Raw genomic sequence first — 21,007 nt, 5'->3', positions numbered from 1 at the left:
AGGCGAAAATTTTTCTCCGTTTTAAAACCTTTGCGGCCGCTTCTTTAGTACATCAAATTCTGCACAGAAATTAGAGTCACCTTAGATTTAAAAATCTAGTCAGTTGCCGTGCTTCATTTCTGACTGTATCACTATTAGGCATAAGAATAATATGAATATAAACATGAAACAATACGTATATTCTTCAGCGTTTGCTGTTGTCTCACTCTAGTTTCGTAGTTTATTAGGCAGACAGGATTTAAATGAGATAGCAGCAAACACGAAAGAATACATGGCAAAATGTTTATATTCGTATTATTCTTATAGTGAAGAGAATACGGCATGTGATTCACATTTCATCAGGTTCCTATTAGCAACCATCTCTTCTCACAGGTAGGAAAAAATTCAGAACGTAGAGTTGGCCAAATTGACAAACATCCCAAACAGTCTTGCCAGTCGGATTTTCATATTACATTGAAATTCTGCTACATTCGAAGATGAACAATACGGAATTTGTATTTACTTCGTTGAATAATGTATGAAAATGCTGTGGTCGAAACTCGGGGCGGAGAAAAAAGCTCGTCTTCCACCTTTTTTTTTAAAATTTATTTACTGACGCAGAGGTTTCGGCACCAGTATTTATCTTTGTGCCTACAAAGCATGCCTGTGTAGCGCTACATATATTCGACGGCAGAAGTTAGCTGTGGCGGCACCTACCAACATTTTTCGGAACTTCCGCTTGCTTTGCACTCGATTCTAAGCCGCAGGCAGTTTTTTGGATTACAAAAACCGGAAAAAAAGTGCGGCTTAGATTCGAGTAAATACGGTAATAGGCCATCGTCGATGTATAAAACTTTTTCCTAACATTTCCTCTCTGACTGCAGGGGACATCTTCAGAGGTAAAGTGGCGAACTGCAACCAGAACTTCAGAGTGCCAAATATATGGGCAGTGTAGAGGGCACCAAAGTTTATTGTATGACATCAGCTATGTGGTTATCTCTGGTAGTGGTAACATTCTCAATTGAAGGTAATTGATTGTCACTCTTATGTTACAATGTTGACATCCAAATTTTATTTAATTTAACACCTTATGGTGTTTATACATCTCAATAACCTCCCTATACATATGGGCATGATAATGTGATGTTTTCAATATTACACTTGTATTAGCAAATTTTATTTCGTGATCACCCTCCTGGAAAAGACATTTCACTACATGGCCAATTTATCCATATGTTCCAGGTGGCAATTCCTCTTGTGTTCAACCAGAAGAGTGATAACACTTCTTTTTGTGGTAGCTATGTGTCTCTCTAAATGGAGACATTATTGTGTAGCAACTCAAATGGGCTGCAAAATTTGTAAATGTATGACTGCATGTTCTGTTGTGTTGTACTCCACACAATTTACGAGGATGCCAACTTCTGGAGAGTATAGCATTTTTTAACTTTAATTTTCATACTTTTTTATTTTTTCTAGTGCAGAAAACGAATTTTTCTCAATCTGACTGTTGCATTTGGGTCCATAAATGAAGCACAGATAAGTACAACTTTGTTTATAATAGCTATCTTCTTCAGGGTCTGTTAAAATCACTATGCTGTTTAAAACTGAATGCAGTCAAGCTAACATAGGTCTTTATTGTGCATGGATGAAAGATAAACTACTTTTGTGATTAAGTCATGTAGTGTTGAGTTAGTGTCCTTGTGGGAACTGCATACAGATGTCATCCAGGTACACTAAAGTAATGTTTGTTTTACACTGGTGAAGGAGGAAGGAGAGGAGTGTCTGAGACTTTGTGATGATCTCTGTGCACCATTGGTATTTTCCTGCAGGTCTGTGTGAGAAAGCAACTTTTGGTATTGCTCTGCAAAGGTTTGCACCAGAGCATAAAACTGCCACAGTGGCAAACAAATGTCACACAGCTTGAGAGACAAGAAACCTAAGCATTATAGTGATTGCTGAAGCCTCAGTATTTCTTATCATGCTCTGCAATGCTAAATCAGCAGCTAGATAGTTAGTTAGTTAGTTTCATGTTACATGGATCATTCTGCAAAATCACTCATAATGATGAGGAATGAGTCATTTTAAATTCACATCACAAAATAATTTGTAAATATGGCTACATTCCTACCCACCACAGTTTACACATTGCAATAATAGAAATTCTTCTACAGAACAGGAGTTGTCAAGGAGAAACTTCTTCAGTTTGTTATAAAATTTTATTTTGTTGCCTGTCAGACATTTTATATCACAGGGTAAGCGATCAAAAATTTTTTCTGCAGCTTTATGCACCCCTTTTTGTGCTAAAGACAACCTTAACATGGAGTATGAATGTCATTTTTCCTTCTGTCAGTGTAATTATGTACTTCATGATTCCTTATTAGAATTTCTAACAGTTAGTTGTAGATAAACAAAAGAAATCTGTAAATAATTAAATCACTACACCAGATTCCAGGAGGGAGCAAGTGCATCTTCTTGTCTTCCCTTTGAATGTCTATGATCAGTCTCTGAAATTACACACTCTTAGTTTATGTGCTTATCTGCAAATTAACAAAAGTGAAAGCACATTTTACTTTTGTGAATTATGTGTATCATAATATATGAACACTTTCTGGTGGTACATACCCAAACAGAAATATAGTTTTTTTTTTTATTGTTGAAGAAATAAGCAAAATAAAAAAGAATTGAATCACTTTATTTTAGATAACACATTCTGCGATAGGAATTCAGTAACTTGTATGACACAAGAAATGACTCAAACTGCCTTGTCATCCAACACTCACTGCACAAAATCCCATGGTATTATGTCGTGTCACAGGTTTTTCATAATCGGCAGGTGTGGTAATTAAGACGGTCAATAGCAATGACTGCCCTAAGAAGACACCATGGCTAACAGAGCTACAGTGCCATGCCTTCCATAGAGGCCAATCAACCACTGGAGGATGTCACATTATGCAGAGAGCCAATGAGTAAGCAACCTGTCATCAAGGCCAGTAGCAGCCAGTCATGGGGATCAAGTGTAAGACCATATAACCAGCGCTGTCAAGCCTCTACAATCAGTCTACATTCAGCCTGCAGTGAGTATAGCTCGTTCATGGAGGACCATAGTCAGAGCCCACACCAAGAATCCAGTGAGCTACCTCATGCAGTTATCATCAGTGAGTGGTACTGCTGCCAGTATAGTGGACCTCAAGGAAGCCATCTCAGAATACAGCTTGGTAGAGACAGACTTGTAAGAGGAACAATGAGACTTGTATCGCATTGTCTAGTTATGGACTAGAAGTTTGAAGTTGCATGTTCCAAGAAGAGAGATTTGAGTTCAGTTATACCCAAGTTCTATGTTTCATTTGAGTATTCTAACAAACACAGTTATGGTACTTTATTTGTGTAGTTGTCTCTGACACTACATTGACATAGTTGTTTTTGAGGTGACATGCTACTGGACAGAGAGATACATCGTAATAGTGGTGCAGCTATGTCACAAAAGTGGCACAGTCAGTTTTGATCCACAGTCTACGGATTTTGCAACTTCTTGGTATTGTGGTGCAAAGCTTCTGCTTCTCTGGTACTGCTCAAGTAGTGACCATTTTTGCTGACTGTTGTCTAGTACTTTGCACTGACTTGTGGCTGTCTCCATCAAGGTACTTCTCATTTTTTCATGGTTGCTGTGGTGCAGTGTGCTTGCTCTGATCTCTGGTTATTTTGTACATGGGTTCCCCATTTCCTTAGTGACTTGGACTAAAACTCTGGACAGTGCTTTGTTCCCTTCAAGGATTGGTTGCATGTACCTTGCTGTGAATTCTTATTGTGTGTGTCTTATTCCAGGAGACAGAATCTGTAGACTTTTCTGTTCCCATGTTTACTCCCCTCCACTCCCTGCAGACTGTACTGCACATGTTGGCAGATGCTCAGGCCTGCTTGCAAAACCACTTGGAACATGAGCTGCAGCACAACCTACATGTTCAGTGTCCAGCCACTGCATTTTTCAGTTTGACCCATCATGGGACCATTGGACCTGCTATGTGGACTGCTTGGATCAAAGCTTCACTGTGTATGGACTTCAAGTTGATGTAATGAATGTGTATTTTTCTTCACTACCACTGGTGCTCCTGTGTTTGAACTTACAATACAACTTTTTCTGGATAAACATCTGAGTGAATTTAATTGTTCAGACATAAAACATAACTAGGCAAATTTTTCCAAGATAACCTTTCTGTGGCAGCAACAGACCAGAGGATTTTTTTCTTTGTATATAAACATCTAGAGAACCATACAATGAATGTATTGCCTCTTTGTAAGGCCTAGCTCATGACTGCCAGGTAACGTGTTACAATCTGACCTATGCCTGGTTTTGCAGATTCAGTAGTCAGGGACATGTTACTAATCACACTCTGCACTCATTGCTTCAGAGCAACCTCCTTTGCCTGTACAATCCCTCATTAAATGGCTGTTTAATCACAGAGCAAACTTCTGAAAAAGCACTGCAGCTCTGCGCAGGCATTTCAGTGTGATAATTCCAGTGTGTTTCAGGTGACTTTTCAGTATAATGCAGTTACCCACTGTGCTCAGCCAGGTCATCAGAGCCACTCTCCTAGACCTTGGGCCACACCTCAGGATATCCTCCTACCCCCTACCCTTCAGCTGGTCATCTGCCACCTAGGCATTGGACAGTCATCAAGACCCAGACTCCGCTTCCTCCGTTAGTCACTTGTCAGTACAACATTGGGCTACACCACAGAACCAGTACTTGTTGCTTGCCAGTAATCTGGTGTCACCCATCAAATCTTGTGCCCAGTGTTTCATCCACCATAACAGGCCATCTTATCCTTTCGTATGCCTGCACTGCCTTTTTAGCCACAACCAGGGTCATAAAGCTGAAGTATGTTCACAGATACTGCGCCGTACAGATCCACCTGCTGTTACAGGTGATCCTTTGTTTTCAAGTGACTTTGCCTACTCAGGCTCAGTTTTGACAATAATGCAAACTTTGTTTGATTACTATATTCTCATGGTGAGACGACTCAAGATGTTTGTTCTATTGTAGATTTTGTTACACACTATGTGGATAATGATGAACCTAATTGTTCTTTTGTTCATCTGTTCCATGGCCTCAGTTCTTGAACATTTTGTTGAAGCAATTTTTGTGAATTTAGGCATTAATGGACATTTTTTTAAACTTCAAATAGATACTGGATTATCTCAGTCTATTATTGATGCATATACTTGTGCATAATTGTTTTCTTCAAGTACTCTCAAAAGCAGTAATAACCACAATATTGACAGTGGCTGTGTTTATGCAGTAACTGCATTTACTACAACACAATGTATAGTAAAAACGCACTTACTATATAAACACAGGCACTGTCACTGTTAATGATGTAATTGAGTCTGGCAGGGCTAAAATGATGATACAAAACACATTTGTCTTCCTGTGCTTAGTTTCATGAATATGCAAGCATAGGGGTTATGACTGCATGGGATACGGAAGTTTGGATCAGCCTGGGGGCATGACTGGATAGCCAAAGTTGTTAAGATAAATTTTCATTTACCATTAGTCAATGGCACTAATACATAGTCACAGTAAGTGAATTCATTTCACAATAACAACCGTCAAGAGCCACTTCATAGTAGCTGTCATGTAGAAGTACAGTACTGTTCAGTCAGTGTGCAAGTGCAGTTTCTTGTCACGTATTCACATACATCAGCTAACTTTTTGGGCAATCTATTCCGGCATCTGGGTTTCTGCGACCATGATTCAAGCGCCCCCCAAGGATCTCAGATGTGACCAACAGTGGTACCCACTGCCTCCTTCCCTGTCTGGACTGGAGCCACTGACACCAGGGTCACAGCTACCCTTACATTCCAGTTGATCCCTATGGGATGCAAATTGGTTGGTCATTCCAGATACTTCCAATGGGTAACCATACATCACTTGCTGGGGCAACCTAAGGATGCCCCCCCCCCAATCACCCTGGTGCTTCAGCAGATCTACAAGGTGGATGGCCTTTCTCACCCATCATGTTGGACACCACTGCTCATTTTGTGCTATGAGATCCTGTGTCATCCTATATGACCAACTCCATATGCCTTACCTCCACTATGGCACTTTGGGTGGACCTAATGACAGCTCTCTCCATCTGCCACTGGCCTCCATGTAGGGCCCTTCTGTTGTGGTTCTTCAAGTGGATATCACTATTCTGCTTTGCTCTCATTCTGGGTTCTCTTTTCTCTGGGCTGCAGCACTACCAGGTGGGTCTTACAAGCTCAACGGGCTGCACGTTGTATCTGGCTCTGTATTCCAGTACTGTGGTGCTTCTTGTGCTCCTGGCTTCCCTCCTGTGTTACGGTAACAACCTGTCTGGGCCTTCATTTAACTGTCAGTGTCACGAGTGGGCTGGCCCGAGTGCGCCTGCTGTCCATAAGCTACTGACCTACGCTCATGCATCAGTTCTTTTGGTTCACCTCATCAAAGAACCATTCTCAGTTCCACGTGCTTTTGTCCCGTAATCCTGCAGGAGGGGTGGGGTGAGGGCGGGGAAAGAGGACATTTTGCTGCTTTGCTGCCCAGAGGCAGTAACCTACTACATCAACCGATGACTGGGCACCAGATGAACGTCAACCTAGTCACAGTTTCAGACCACACCAATGGCAAATCTCTTCACATGCGGTGGCAGGAAAGCTACATCCACCAGCACTCGCCAGGTGACATCCTGTGATACAGGATGACATTCCTGGTTGCATAATCACAAGTCCGATTGTTCAACAAGGTTGATAGTGACAGCTGCCCTAAGAGAGCACCACGGCCAATAGAACTACAGTGCCATGCCTTCCATAGATACCAATCAATTACTGGAAGCCAATAAGCAAGCCGGCTGTCATCACAAACAGCAGCAATCAGTTACCTGGATTGAAAGTATTCATCCACACGATAATATAGTCAGCGCCATCAGGCTTCAACAGTCAGTCTACACTCAGCTCTTAGTGAGTACAGTGAGTTCAGGGAGGTCCTAAGTCAGAGCCCATGCCAGGAAGCCAGCGTGCTATCTCCTGTGGCAGTCATCGGCGAGCAGTACCACTGCCAGTACAGTGGACCTCAAGTAAGCCATCTCAGAATGCAACTTGGTAGAGGTGGACTTGTAAGAGGATCTATCAGACTTATATTGCATTGTCTAGTTATGGACTTAGTTGTTTGAAGTTACTTGTTCCTAAAGGAGAGATTTGTGTTCAGTTATACCAGAGTTCTAGGTTTTGTTTGGAGTGTTCTAACACACTGTCCAGTCACATTAATTTGGTCACCTATGAAAAGTCTGAATAACCACCTTTTACAGCACAGACTGCTGTAAGATGTGCAGGAAGAAAGTCAGTGAGGTTCTGTGGAGCCATGACAACTCCAGTGCCATGGCCAGCTATGCTAGTTTTCTCAGTTGCAGATCCATGGTGGAAGCAACCTAATTGAGGAGGTCCCACAGATTCTCTATTGTGTTTAAATCCAGGGAGTTTGGTGGTGAGAGGACATGCAGGGTGGATACGGTCCCCAAGGATAGGTCATGAAAACGTTCCCCAGACCATAATGGCCTGGACCCTTCCAACGACTGTTGCAGGGTATTTGCTTTCAGCCGTTTCATGCTGTATGTGCCACTGGCCATCTGTCATCTGAAAAGGCCTTCTATAGCCACTGAATGGGCGTCCAGACTCAGTACTGACGTGCAAATTGTAGCCTTTATCGCCAACGAACAACAGTCAGCATGGGTGCGAGAACCAGGCACCTGCTTTGGAGACCCACATGCAGCAACATTCACTGAACAGGAGACACTGTTGGTGCCCTGTGGTTCACCTCGGTGGCAAGTTGCTCAACAGTTGTATGTCTATTTACCGGGACACATCTCCACAGCTATTGTTCACTCCTGTCATCTCTGGTCTGCAATGCACTGCAGTAGCCTCAACACTGGTTTCGGATAGCATCATTTTGCCATGCGTGGTATACTTTAACCATATGGGATGTAAAGAGTTTAAAAACTTAGTCATTTTGGAAATGCTTCCACCCAGGACCTGAAAGCCAATGATCATGCCCTTTTGGACATCAGATTAATTACTCTGTTTCCACATAACAATAACTGTACTGCTTTTCACATCCCCCCAACATGCTTTATATAGCCTCCACTATTAGTGTTCACGATCTGCCATCTGTGAGTTGTTATTGCACATTGATGATGAACTTAAGCAATGGTCACATTAATGCTACTGGACCTTGTAAATATAGTTATGGTACTTGGATTATTTATTTGTGTAGTTGTCTCCAACACTCCACTTGTACAGTCGTACAGAGGTGACATACTAATGGATAAATAGACATGTCACAACAGTGTAGAAGTCACATCAGAATCGCAACACATCTAATGTGACATGGCACAGAGGATAAATGTTGTGTAGTCCACTGTGAAGCATAATTCATATCCACCCTTACCCGTCATTCTTACAAAAGACCAGATCCAAAGTGTGCTCTTGTAAGTCACTAAATAAAAATAAAATAAAACTAATGCACACAAGACAAACTGTGTGAGGACTTTAAAGGAAGACATTAATTTCTCACACTAAATCAGGGGTGTCCAACATTTTACTCTATCTGGGCCACATTGGAAGAAGACATAATATACTTCACACTAAAACTAACCGCTGAGGGAGGAAAAATTGGGGGTGACGAGAGGGGGACACAGTCAAAGGTATGTAATTAATACATTTAAGTAATTTATAATTTATTAATTTATGATTCTTTATTCTATAAAAGGAACATGGAGTTAATCTGAGATTTTATATATGAGATTTCATTGATAATTTTACATATATACTGATCAGCCAGAACATTATGACCACATTTGGCATGGATAACAGTGGTGACATGTTGTGACATGGAAGCAATGAGGTGTTGGTAGAGCACTGGAGGAGTTGGCACTACATCTGCACACATAAGTCACCTATTTTTAATACAATAAATAAAAATAAATAAGTAAAAAAATAAATAATTCCCAATGAGCTCTGACGCAATATTCAATCGCATCCCAGATGTGTTCGATTGGGTTCAGATCTGACAAGTTGGGAGGGGGGGGGGGGGGGGCAGCACACCAACTGGAACCAGCCCCTGTGGTCCTTGAGCCACTCCACACGTTGAAAAATGCCACTGCTGTCAGCAAACATGATCGCCATGAACTGGTGTACGTGTTCTGCAACTAGTGTACCATATTCCTTGGCCATCCTAGTGCCTTGCACGAGCTCCACTAGACTCATGGATGCCCATATGAATGTTTCCTAGAGCATAATGGAGCCGCCACCAGCAGTACAGGTGTCAAGGAGCTGTTCCCCTGGAAGATGACAGATTCATTTTATCCCTTGGCATGATGAAGAAATTATCAGGAGTCATCAGACGATGCAACACTCTGCCACTGCACCAATGCCCAGTGCTGATGGTCACTTGCACGTTTCAGTTGTAGTTGATGATGTCACGATGTTAACATTTAACATTAGCATATGCATGAGTTGTCAGCTGCGGAGGCCCATTGTTAGAAGTGTTAGATGCACTGTCTCTTCAGACACACTCGGGATCTGCTCACCATTAAAATTTGATGTTAGTTCTGCCACATTTCACTGTCTTTTCTGTTTTACCAGTCTGCCCAGCCTACGACGTCCAACGTCTGTAATGGGGGGGTGGCTGCCCAACCCACGACATTTGGATGTAGTTTCATCTTGGTTTCACCACATGTTGAAGACACTCACCACAGAACTCTTTGAATACCCAACAAGTTGTGCAGTTTCTAAAATGCTTGTGCCAAGCCTCTTGGCCATCACAGTCTGCCATAAGTCAAACTCAGACAGAGTGTGCACCTTCCCCATTCTACACAGGGACAGTATGAACACTGATACTACATGCACTGTTCGTGTGTCTAACACTGCTATTGCCAGGACTGATTTATAACAAAAGTAGGTCAGTGGTCATAATGTTCTGGCTGACCAGTGTAAGTGAAGTACAATTCATGGGATTAATGGGACACTTGGCTCTGAATTTGGAAATGTATCAGTATCTCATTTGATCAAAGTTGTTGCAATTCTCAGGGTGTTCTCAAGACTTTTAGATGAAATTTTGGTTGTATTTTTACTCTTTGTGTGCTTGACTCTCGAAAAAATCTGTTCACAAATGTACAAGCTTCCAAACAAAGATGACATATATAACGTGTGAGTGTGCAGCAGGGAATATTTGTCTCTGGGCAGGTATGATTTGTGAAAGTCCAACAAAGATACATGATCAAATATTTCTTTTAATTGGATGTCAGACTGCAGCTCTATGCATTCCATCTGAAAACGTTCTGGCACTGTATCCATACTGTTCATAAAAGATGTCGAATGTTAAGTGTGGGCTGGACCAAAGAGAGAATGGCATCATGAGGTAGGAGTTTCAAATTAAATTTATCATAACTTTACATAAACAGAATGTTATGGATTATTATTATTATTATTATTATTATTATTATTATTATTATTATCTTTCCTTTCTCAGACATTATGTCTGGTTAAAAATGGAAAGTGACACGGACCTTGATCAAGCATGACTTCCTTTTAACTGTGAGGTATATGTTACATTGCATTTAGGAACTTTCGGGTAATTGAACATGTATCAATAATTACAGATTTCTGTAGTTGTATATATACGTTTGGATGTAGCTGTATTGCGTTGATGTACTGGTGGATATTGCGTGGTATGACTCCTGCAGTTGATAGTATAATTGGTACAATGTCAACTTTATCCTGATGCCACATGTCCTTGCCTTCCTCAGCCAGTTGGATGTATTTTCAATTTTTTCTCCTGTTTTCTTCTGTATATTTGTTGTATTGGGTATGGATATTTCGATTAGTTGTGTTAATTTCTTCTTTTTATTGGTGAGTATGATGTCAGGTTTGTTATGCTGTGTTGTTTTATCTGTTATAATGGTTCTGTTTCAGTATAATTTGTATTCATCATTCTCGAGTACATTTTGTGATGCATACTTGTATGTGGGAACCTGTTGTTTTATTAGTTGTTGATGTATTATTTTTGCTACATTGTCGTGTCTTCTGGGGCATTCTGTAATTGCTAGTATTGTACATCCGCTTGTGATGTGATCTACTGTTTCTATTTGTTGTTTGCAAAGTCTGCATTTATCTGTTGTGGTATTGGGATCTTTAATAATATTCTTTCTGTAATATCTGGTGTTTATTGTTTGATCCTGTATTGCAATCATGAATCCTTCCATCTCACTGTATATATTTCCTTTTCTTAGCCATGTGTTGGATGCGTCTTGATCAATGTGTGGCTGTGTTAGATGATACAGGTGCTTGCCATGTAGTGTTTTCTTTTCCCAATTTACTTTCTTTGTATCTGTTGATGTTATGTGATCTAAAGGGTTGTAGAAGTGGTTATGAAATTGCAGTGGTGTAGCCGATGTATTCATATGAGTGATTGCTTTGTGTATTTTGCTAGTTTCTGCTCGTTCTATAAAGAATTATTATTATTATTATTATTATTACTATTTTACAAATTTTCTGATAGTTGCTCATTTCCTGGGCTGCATTGATACTTGCTTTGGGACGCATGCAGCCTGCAGGCTGCAGGTTGGACACCCCTGCACTAAATGAAGCCTTATTTATCTCACACCTTCAGTTATATAAGTGACATGTTGAGTTTTACAACTTGTGTGGACAACATTTTCCGCAGCTGTTGCTAGATTTGAATACGAAGTGCAGTCTGTGACGAGTATGGAAAACAAAGTGATACGGTGATTTCTCCCTACTTTCCAGACTCTATTGTAATCTCAGTTCATTGCACCTAAAGAACCTGTTTGTATGGAGACAAAACCAAAACTGGTGTGGGTCCACATTCCCAAGGTGTTAATGCAAAATGCAAGAAGCTCCTACATTTTTATCAGGCTGTGGAGCAATATATGGTAATCATGTTATTATTTTTCATGATGGTTTCATCAAAAGACCTGTTAACATTGCCTTGGAATTTTTGCAAATTCTGTTATTATAACAATGTTTGAGACATCATCTCTTGCATCCGATTACAGCTTGAATAAAATAACTTTGTGACAGACTGCAGTATGCTGCAGGTGTGGAACCAGTCATGCTTGACAAGGCTCTGCATTATATACATGCAAATTAGGCCTCACAGTGAGTACATGGTATTCAAAAACGAAATTCAATAGGCAGGCAGTTGGCCCCCACCATTCAACTAGCTGAAATGTCAATCATAAAGTTAATTTAACTGAAGTACACCCTACCCTATGGGGAGACAGCAGGGAGCAGTGGGTTAGAATTCCAATACCTGTGCCGCATTATCATCTTTTGGAATGGAATTAAATGTCGAGCTATACTCCCCAGGAACACAGTTGATAATGGTAGTACAGATTTACATACCAGTACACAAATCACTTTTTGGAAACTGTCAGATATAACTAATGGACATCTAGTATTGCATTCTATTAATTCTCTGTGAGCGTACGCAGACCAAATAAAAGCTTCCTGGTTCCCTGACTAAGAGATGCAGAAAGGTTACACGACTCTGACAAATACAATAGTTTTGTATATGGACATTTGACTACAAGGGTCATACTTCCTGCAGAGGTTGTAACTCTTCATCAGGGAAGCAGCTTAAACTTGTTCTGCTGATTTTCTGAAGAGTATAGATGCATGTGAGCAATATGTTCTTACATTTCAGTAGCTCAAATATAGCTGTAACATCAAAAGGCACTCTTACTTCCCTGCACTAAACATATTGAATTTCTATATGCAGATATCTGTGTTATTTTCACAAAACAAAAAGTGTTGTATTTAAAAGAGACTCTTCACTTTAGATGTTGTATCTTAGACTGCATTTCTGATTTTCATAGAAATTTTAGTTAATCTAAAAAAACTAAAACTCAACTCCGTCCGAACAGGCCTTGGAAGGCCCAATAGTACTGACTGGCTGTCAAGTCATCCTCTGCCCACAGGTGTCACTGGATGCGGATACGGAGGGGCATGTGTTCAGCACACCACTCTCCCGACTGTATGTCAGTTTACGAGACCGGAGCCGCTACTTCTCAATCAAGTAGCTCCTCAGTTTGCCTCACAATGGCTGAGTGCACCCTACTTGCCAACAGTGCTCGACAGACCGGATGGTCACCCATCCAAGTGCTAGCCCAGCCCGACAATGCTTAACATCGGTGATCTGATGGGAACCAGTGTTACCACTGTGGCAAGACCGTTGGCAGTTAATCCCCCCCCCCCCCCAAAAAAAAAAAAAATAACTAGCCTCTTAAGACAGACAGAATATTATTATTAAAAAGAGTAATTTCTTACCCATGAAATGGCCCCATTAATTGGGGCGAACTTGCGTTGTGTAGAAGCTGCTGCAGTTGTCGTACTGTGCGGTCGTGATCAACACCTGATAAATCAACTGCACAATTGACAGTTGAGACATTTCGAACATGTGAGAGAGGACCTCTATCTCCATGCCTCAAGAATATCAATATGGCTTCCAGTGACAGATTGTTGCTAGGTACTTGACCTGTACAGGGATACAGAAAAACATATTTCATGTTACAATTACAGTCTGGCAATTAATCTGTTTTAGAAGACTGGGACAGTAAAATTTGCACTGATTAGATCCTGCAGGTGACTGCCAAGTTACAACTGAAACATGTTTTATATATTTGAGTGCTAATTTTAGACTGTGATTATAATAAAATGCTGGATTACTAAAGTTCTTGATTTGGATGACATTATGGACTAAAAACCACACAATTACACATTTTCATTATATGGAGACACGTTAACTATTTGTAGCTCTGTAGCTGTACTTTCAACAACATATTAAATATAGAATTACTGGTCCATAGTTCATCATATGGCATAAATCAAAGCACTACTTTTAGCACATGACAAATTGACATTCACTATCAGATCAAAAGTATCCAGACACCCTTAGGTACTATGGAATTGATGACTTGATAACATGAGAGGCAGTCACACTAATGTAATAAGAGATGTGGATATGTGTTGTCAGGAAAGAAGCACTAACAGCAGTATGGGTCAGTCAGGAGAGCTCAGTGATTTCAAACATGGACTACTAATTGGATGTCACTTGACTAATAAATCCATCAGTGACACTTCAACCTTTCTAAAACTTTTCATGTCCATTCAGTGATGTGATTGTGAAGTGGAAAAGCAGAGGAATAACCACAGCCAAACCAAGAGCAGGCATTTGTCATGTACTTTTTATTTATTTATTTATCCATCTGTAGACAATAAATATGGTATGAGTGTTGTCCAAAAGTACATGTAAATTTATGGTAAACAATTTGTGAAAAAGGAACATACAAAATTTTACATTAAGTAGTAGAAAGAACAATACATACAAAATTGTACAAAAAATGTACAAAGAATAATAGTTGGTCATACAAGACACAGTAATACAACTTTTTATACATGTATACTAACAGTATTGTAACTGCATGTCTTTTGTCTTTTCTAAACAGGAAGCCCTTATATTCACTACATCTATTCAGTAAAGATTTTATCACACTCAACAGCTGTCCATCAGATTTAAAAAATTAACAGAAACTTTAGGGGATGGAAGGCGGTGTTTTCAGTTTTGCGTTAATATAAATATTATTAGAATTATTTATTGACCTAAATAGTCATTTACTGAGTAAAAACACTGTTCAAGTAGAAATACTTTAAATTCTACTTTAAATCTGTTTTCATCTTCTAGCTTTCTGATGTCGGCTGGCAGTATGTTGTAGGGTTTTGTACCAATATGGCTCACATTCCTTTGTGAGTGTGGTCTTTTTGTTTGCTGAGTACACAGTGCTGTGCTATTTTGAGTATTGTAATTATGCAAGTCGGCATTTGTCTGAAAATCTGCAAGGTGGCCCCTAACATATAAAACACATTTTGATATACATAAGGAAGGTATTGTTAGAACTTTAAGCTTGTTGAATAAGGGTTTGCATTGTGTTTGTGGATGACTGTGTGTTATTATTCGGTAGCGCTCTTCTGTAACAGAAAGATTTGTTTTAGATGGAACCCCTAAATATTATTCCGTACGTTGCAAGAGACTGAAAATAGCAAAATATGGCATCCTGGCACCCTCTGCAGTACAAACATTTGCAATAATTCTAAGAGCAAAATAGGCTGAGTTAAGTTTCTGCACAAGTTTCATTACACGATCACTAAAATTAAGATTTTCATCTACATGAGTCCCGAGCAATTTTATTGATGCCTCTCTGTCTATAGCCTTGTCACCCAACAAACAGATCAAGATTTACATTTTGACATATTTTCCCAAACTGCATATAATTTGTTTTATTTGCATTTAATGTCAACCGGTTTGCACTGAACCAAGTGTGGACATTACTTATTACTTGATCAGTAGTTGTTTGCAGCATCTGCTTTGGTGCACCTATTATCACACTAGTCATCTGCGAACAGTATGGCCTTTGCTGCTCCATCTAAGGTGTGAAAGTCATTTATGTGACAAGGAACAATAAGGGACCTAGAATACTGCCTTGTGGCACTCCTATTTCCACTTTTTTTCTGCATCTGATACTAAATTTATTTTGTGGTTAGAGTAATCTGACATCAGTCCTACAATCTGTGTTCTGTTTTAAGGTATGATTCAAACCACTTTTTCCCTGTCCCATGAATACCTAATGCTTCCAGTTTTCTAAAAGAATGTTGTGACTGACAGTGCCAAATGCTTTGGAGAGATCTAAATTTATTCCTACTATGCTGTTGTCTTTTTCTAGATTTTTGACTATTTGTTCAGTGTAACACATTAGTGCTGATTCCGTATTTTTACTGTATTTTTACCAGCCTGCAAGCCATGTTTATTTCTATTTAATAACTTATGGTCTTTTAGGTATTTGTTGATTCTGTGCTTCATAAATTTTTCTATTATTTTGGAAAATGCTGGAAGGAGGGATATTGGCCAATAGTTTTCTGCCTTTGCTTGTCGCCGTTTTTGAATAATGGCCCCACTTTTGACATTTTCCTCCTTTCTGGTAACACTCCTTCACTAAATGATAAGTTGGCTATGTATGCCAAGGGCCTTGCAATTTGTGCAGCTGTCATTGTTATGATATAAACAAGCACCTCATCTACTCCTGCTGACATTTTAGGTTTCAAGCTTTTATTACTTTGAACACTCCATGTTCATCTGTTGGATATATCCTCAAGCTACAAGCAGCTTTTGGAAATTCAGGTTTTCCTTGGTTTCTAAATTTCAAGCTTAATGAAGTTGAATTTTTGAAATAGATGTTGATGTAATTTGGCAAATCTTGTTTTTTAATATTGACATTTTCTGTGTTTTTGAGAATGATATCCTGATCTTCGCATTTCTTTCCTGTTTCAGTCTTCGCAATAACCCATATGGCTTTTGATTTGTTATCAGACTGTCTTAATTAATTTGTCATTACTCATAAATTTTGCCTTGGCAATTACTTTTAGATACACCCTCTTGTAATTCTTAACATATTCTATGAACTGTGGCTCTGTAGATGTCTTCAATTTTGAATGAAGTCTTTTTAGAGTTCCACAAGTAGTTTTGATGCCAACTGTGATCCAAGAACTTGGCTTTGTATTGTGATGTGATGTGATTCTGGACAGCTTCTTTGGAAAGCTCATTTTGAAATATCCCATGAAAATTGAAGAAAAAGTGTTATATGCATCTTCGTATTTGTTAGGGACAGCACTTCTGCCCAGGACTCACTAGTTAGGATATTTGTAAATTCTACACAGTTTTCAGTGGAAAATTTCCTTTTATACATGAAGTACACTTTTATACCTGCAGTGGCACTGAAGGAATTTTGAAGATAAGAGCATTATGGTCTGATAATCTCAAATCAGTATTTGTTACTCCTACTTCTGTGGATTGTACATTTGAAAATATATTATCTATAAGACTGTTCATATTATCTGTTATTCTTGAGGGCTCGTGTATGTGTGGAAACAGACTGAAACTAAATAATAGATTTAGGAATTGATTTTTTAGCCTACTTTCATTCATTGGATTTATGTTGGAATCCCTACAGACAACTACAGTGGCTCTTTCAGTAAAAAGAATGTTAAGCAGTGTTTCTAATTGATTAATGAATATGTCTGTGTCCCCAGTAGGTGGACTGTATACTGCTATAACTATAACTTTTCCCTGTATTTCATACAACTCTACAGCTGCTGGTTCAAAATGATTCTCCACCCTCCATAATTCAGCTTCACACCTTCTTTTGTACCTGATACTTGATTTAGAAAAGATACATACACCTCTGTTTTTGGCATTTTTTCTACAATACTGACTTGCCGACTTATATGGATGAATATTAATGATAGTTAGTTCAAAAGTTCTGCACCAATGCTCCATGATGCACATGCAGTCAATGTTTGCACCATTCATTGCTACCTCAAGTTCTAATGATTTATTTCTAAGGCACAGAATATTTAGACCAGTAGTTCAGCTAGCACAATGACTGCACGTAGGAATTTATGCGGAAGTATATTAATGCATTTTACAGCATTGTGTCCTGCGTGCAATAGAGGAACAGTGTGGAGATGATGACTGATTGTATCAGCTTCACAGTGTGTCATAAAAAAGCATCTGTGAGGCAATGGTTTATGGGCAATTATGCTCTTGAAATGGACTGGCCTGCCCAAGCCCCAACCTGAACCCAATGGAACAGCTTCACAATGAGTTAAATGTCAACTTCACTCCAGAGCCAGCATCCAGCATCATTACCTTCACTGGTTTGGGCTCTTTAGGAAGAATGAGGTACCATTCTTCCAAAGACATCCAGGCACCCCCCCCTCCCCAGCAGAATTCAAGCCGTCATAACATCCATTATTAATATTCACCAATAGGTGTCTGGATAATTTTGATCAACAGTCTAGATCTCACAGGGAAATTTGATCGCAATAGCTGATCAGTACTCAAACTATCTGTCAGCTTGAATATTTAGTTTGGTTGTCTTAATGAGGAAAGTATCAGTGGATTTGAAGTATTCCTCAGAGCACCCACGTGGGCAGAATATACACATTCTTAACAATATGCACTGTGCAGGACAAATTATGTGGCATATTACTCTGTAGATTTAATAAGAAACGTGCTTGATCAGTATTCTAGGATGGGCCACATGAGTATTTTGTACATATCTCATTTGTAGACTGATAATTTTCCTAGTATCCTATCAATGAACCTGCATTTCCTATGACTGAACCTGTGATCATTTCATTTTATAAAATGAAATTTTCACTCTACAGTGGAGTGTGCGCTATATGAAACTTCCTGGCAGATTAAAACTGTGTGCCGGACTGAGACTCAAACTTGGGATCTTTGCCTTTCGCGGGCAAGTGCTCTACCGACTGAGCTACCCGAGCACAACTCATGCCCCGTCCTCAAACCTTCAATTCCACCAGTACCTCGTCTCCTACCTTCCAAACTTCACAGAAGCTCTCCTGCGAACCTTGCAGAACTAGCACTCCTGGAAGAAAGGATATTGCAGAGACATGGCTTAGCCACAGCCTGGGGGATGTTTCTAGAATGAAATTTTCATTCTACAGCGGAGTGTGCACTGATATGAAACTTCCTGGCAGATTAAAACTGTGGGTTTTAATCTGCCAGGAAGTTTCATTTCATTTTATATCCCTACAAATTGCTCCACCAAGGTATTTGTACAAGTTTATCATTTCCAATTGTGTCTCAGTGATATTGTAGTCAAAAAGTATTTTTGTTTTTTGTTTTATGAAGTGTTAATTTTACATTTGTGAACATTAAAGCAAATTGCCAATCTTTGCATCACTTTAAAATCTTATCAAGAGCTGACTAGATGTTTGTGAAGCTTATTTTAGACAGCATTTCATTACAGATACCTGCAAAAATTTTCAGATTACTAGTAACATTGTCTGCCAAGTCATTAACATACAGCATCAACAGTAAGGGTCACAATACACTCTCCTGGGGAATGGCTGATGTTACTTCTGTATCTGTTGACGATTCTTCATCCCAGATAACATGCAGTATCCTCCCTACCAAAAAATTCTCAATCCAGTCACAAATTTCACTTTAGTTTTGGTAATGTGTTGGCGTGGAAATCAAGAAATACTGCACTTACCTGCCTACCTTGAGCTACAGCTTTCAGTATGTCTTGTGAGAAAAGTGTAAGAAGAGTTTCACTTGAAAGAAGTTTTCGGAGGAGATCATTCTGTTTAAGATACCTCATTACATTTTAGCTTAGTATATGTTCTAAGATTCTACAACAGATGGATATCAAGAATATTGGACAGTAGTTTTGCAGATCACTTCTGTTACCCTTTTTGTTGATGTTGTACCCAATTCTTTCTGCTAACTTATGGGCACAGTTTCTTGATCTAGAGATCTATAGTATATTATAGATAATAGAGAGGCTAACTCAGCCACAAATTCTGTATGGAATCTGACAGAAATTTCACAGGGCACTAGACCATGGCAAGGTTTAATGATTTCAGCTGTTTGTCAATGCCAATGACAGTAATAGCTATATCATTCTTCTTTGCAGTGTATGAGAATTAAGCTGGGTTGATGCTCCTGGATTTTCCTTTGCAAAGGAACATTTTAAAATGGAGTGAAGCATTTCTGCTTGTGCTTTGCTGCCATCAGTTTCAGTTTCAGTGTCATCCATGAGAATCTTGCCACTAACGTTGCTACAATTAACAGGTATTACACATGATCAGAATTTCTTTGGTTTGCGTGAGAGATCTTTTGATAATATTCTACCACCATAGTTGCTGAAGGTTTCATACATTACCCTCTTTACATCCAAACACATTTCATTCAGTATTTCTCTACCTATAACCCTGTTTTATGCCTGTTATGCAATAGTCACTGTCTCTTTTGAAGTTTCTTTACAATGATTACTTACACAAAGGATCCCTCGCATCATGAACTGTTCTAATTGGCACATACAAATACGTATCCAGTGCATGGTCAACTGTTCTTTAAAACTGGAGCCACAGTTCCTCTACATGCTTGTGTCTAGAGCTAAGAGTTTCAAATTCTTCGTTTAGATATGACATTAATACCTCTTTTTTAGCTTATTGAACATATATAACATATGGCAAAAAGATTTACCATATTTTTAAAGTTAATTACAAACAAAGAAAGATACAATGAAAATACTTCATCTGTGAACAACAAATACTATGCCATTTTAAATTAGTTGGTTTTTAAAATTATGCCCTCTGTTGTTGACATGTTGACAAAGCCTTTTCCAGATGTTGTCCATAGCACTTTGTGTCATTTCCAGTGAAATGTCAGCCACTTCCTGGGTAATTGCCTCCTGAAGTGCTTGCAAGGTTATGAGGCGATGGTTGTACCCTTGAACCTTTAAGTATCCCAAAAGAAAAAAAATCACAGGATGATAAACTAGATGACCTTGGGGCCACATGATGCCTCCTCAAGAAGAGAGAACCCATCCAGGAAACAACTCGTCTCAATTTCTAGAGAATACCAAGAAATGTGAGGTGTTGTTCCATCTTGTTAGAATCAGACTTCTCCCTCTTCATAGTCCCCAACAAACTGGTTTAATTTAGGTAGGGGTCTGGTCTCTATCATGTGGCAGTATCAATTTGAATTAACTATTACCATTATGCCATTTTCTTAAAAAAAAATACAGGCACACACACTATATTTAACAGTGGCACACCAAACTGGGATACGATGACTGCAAAGTGGTTGTTGGTGAAGTGCCTGAGGATTTCTGCTGTCCAGTAGTCAAAACTGTGTTTACTTACAGTACCTGGCAAGAGGAGGAGGGCGTCATCAGAAGAAATCAAAACAGTGCCCTCCTCACACACAGCTCTGTGAGTTTTAAAATCTCTCTTACTAAATTCTTCTGTAACGGTCGTTTTGAAAGGGTGCATGTGAAGATCTCTGAGCAGGATTTTTCTTACACCCCTATCAGACAATCCCAGGGCAGCCGCATGTTTGGAGACTGCT

The 21,007-nt window shown here is 39.3% G+C and overlaps 1 protein-coding gene and 1 pseudogene across 2 annotated transcripts in view; both read right to left on the bottom strand.

Moving 5' to 3' along the window:
• Positions 1-21,007, bottom strand: part of LOC124776909 (2-phosphoxylose phosphatase 1) — a 146,184-nt gene that overhangs the window by 105,481 nt on the left and 19,696 nt on the right. For both annotated transcript variants that reach the window (XM_047252118.1, XM_047252119.1), the window contains exon 3: positions 13,342-13,549. In XM_047252118.1, the coding sequence (XP_047108074.1) occupies positions 13,342-13,549 (208 nt within the window). The remainder of the gene's footprint in view (positions 1-13,341; positions 13,550-21,007) is intronic.
• Positions 13,134-13,251, bottom strand: LOC124778714 (annotated as a pseudogene).

The sequence above is a fragment of the Schistocerca piceifrons genome, chromosome 2 (genome assembly GCF_021461385.2).
Source record: "Schistocerca piceifrons isolate TAMUIC-IGC-003096 chromosome 2, iqSchPice1.1, whole genome shotgun sequence".
Taxonomy (NCBI): domain Eukaryota; kingdom Metazoa; phylum Arthropoda; class Insecta; order Orthoptera; family Acrididae; genus Schistocerca; species Schistocerca piceifrons.
Note: the sequence above shows the minus strand (reverse complement) of the source record. Positions and strands in the feature narration are given on the sequence as shown.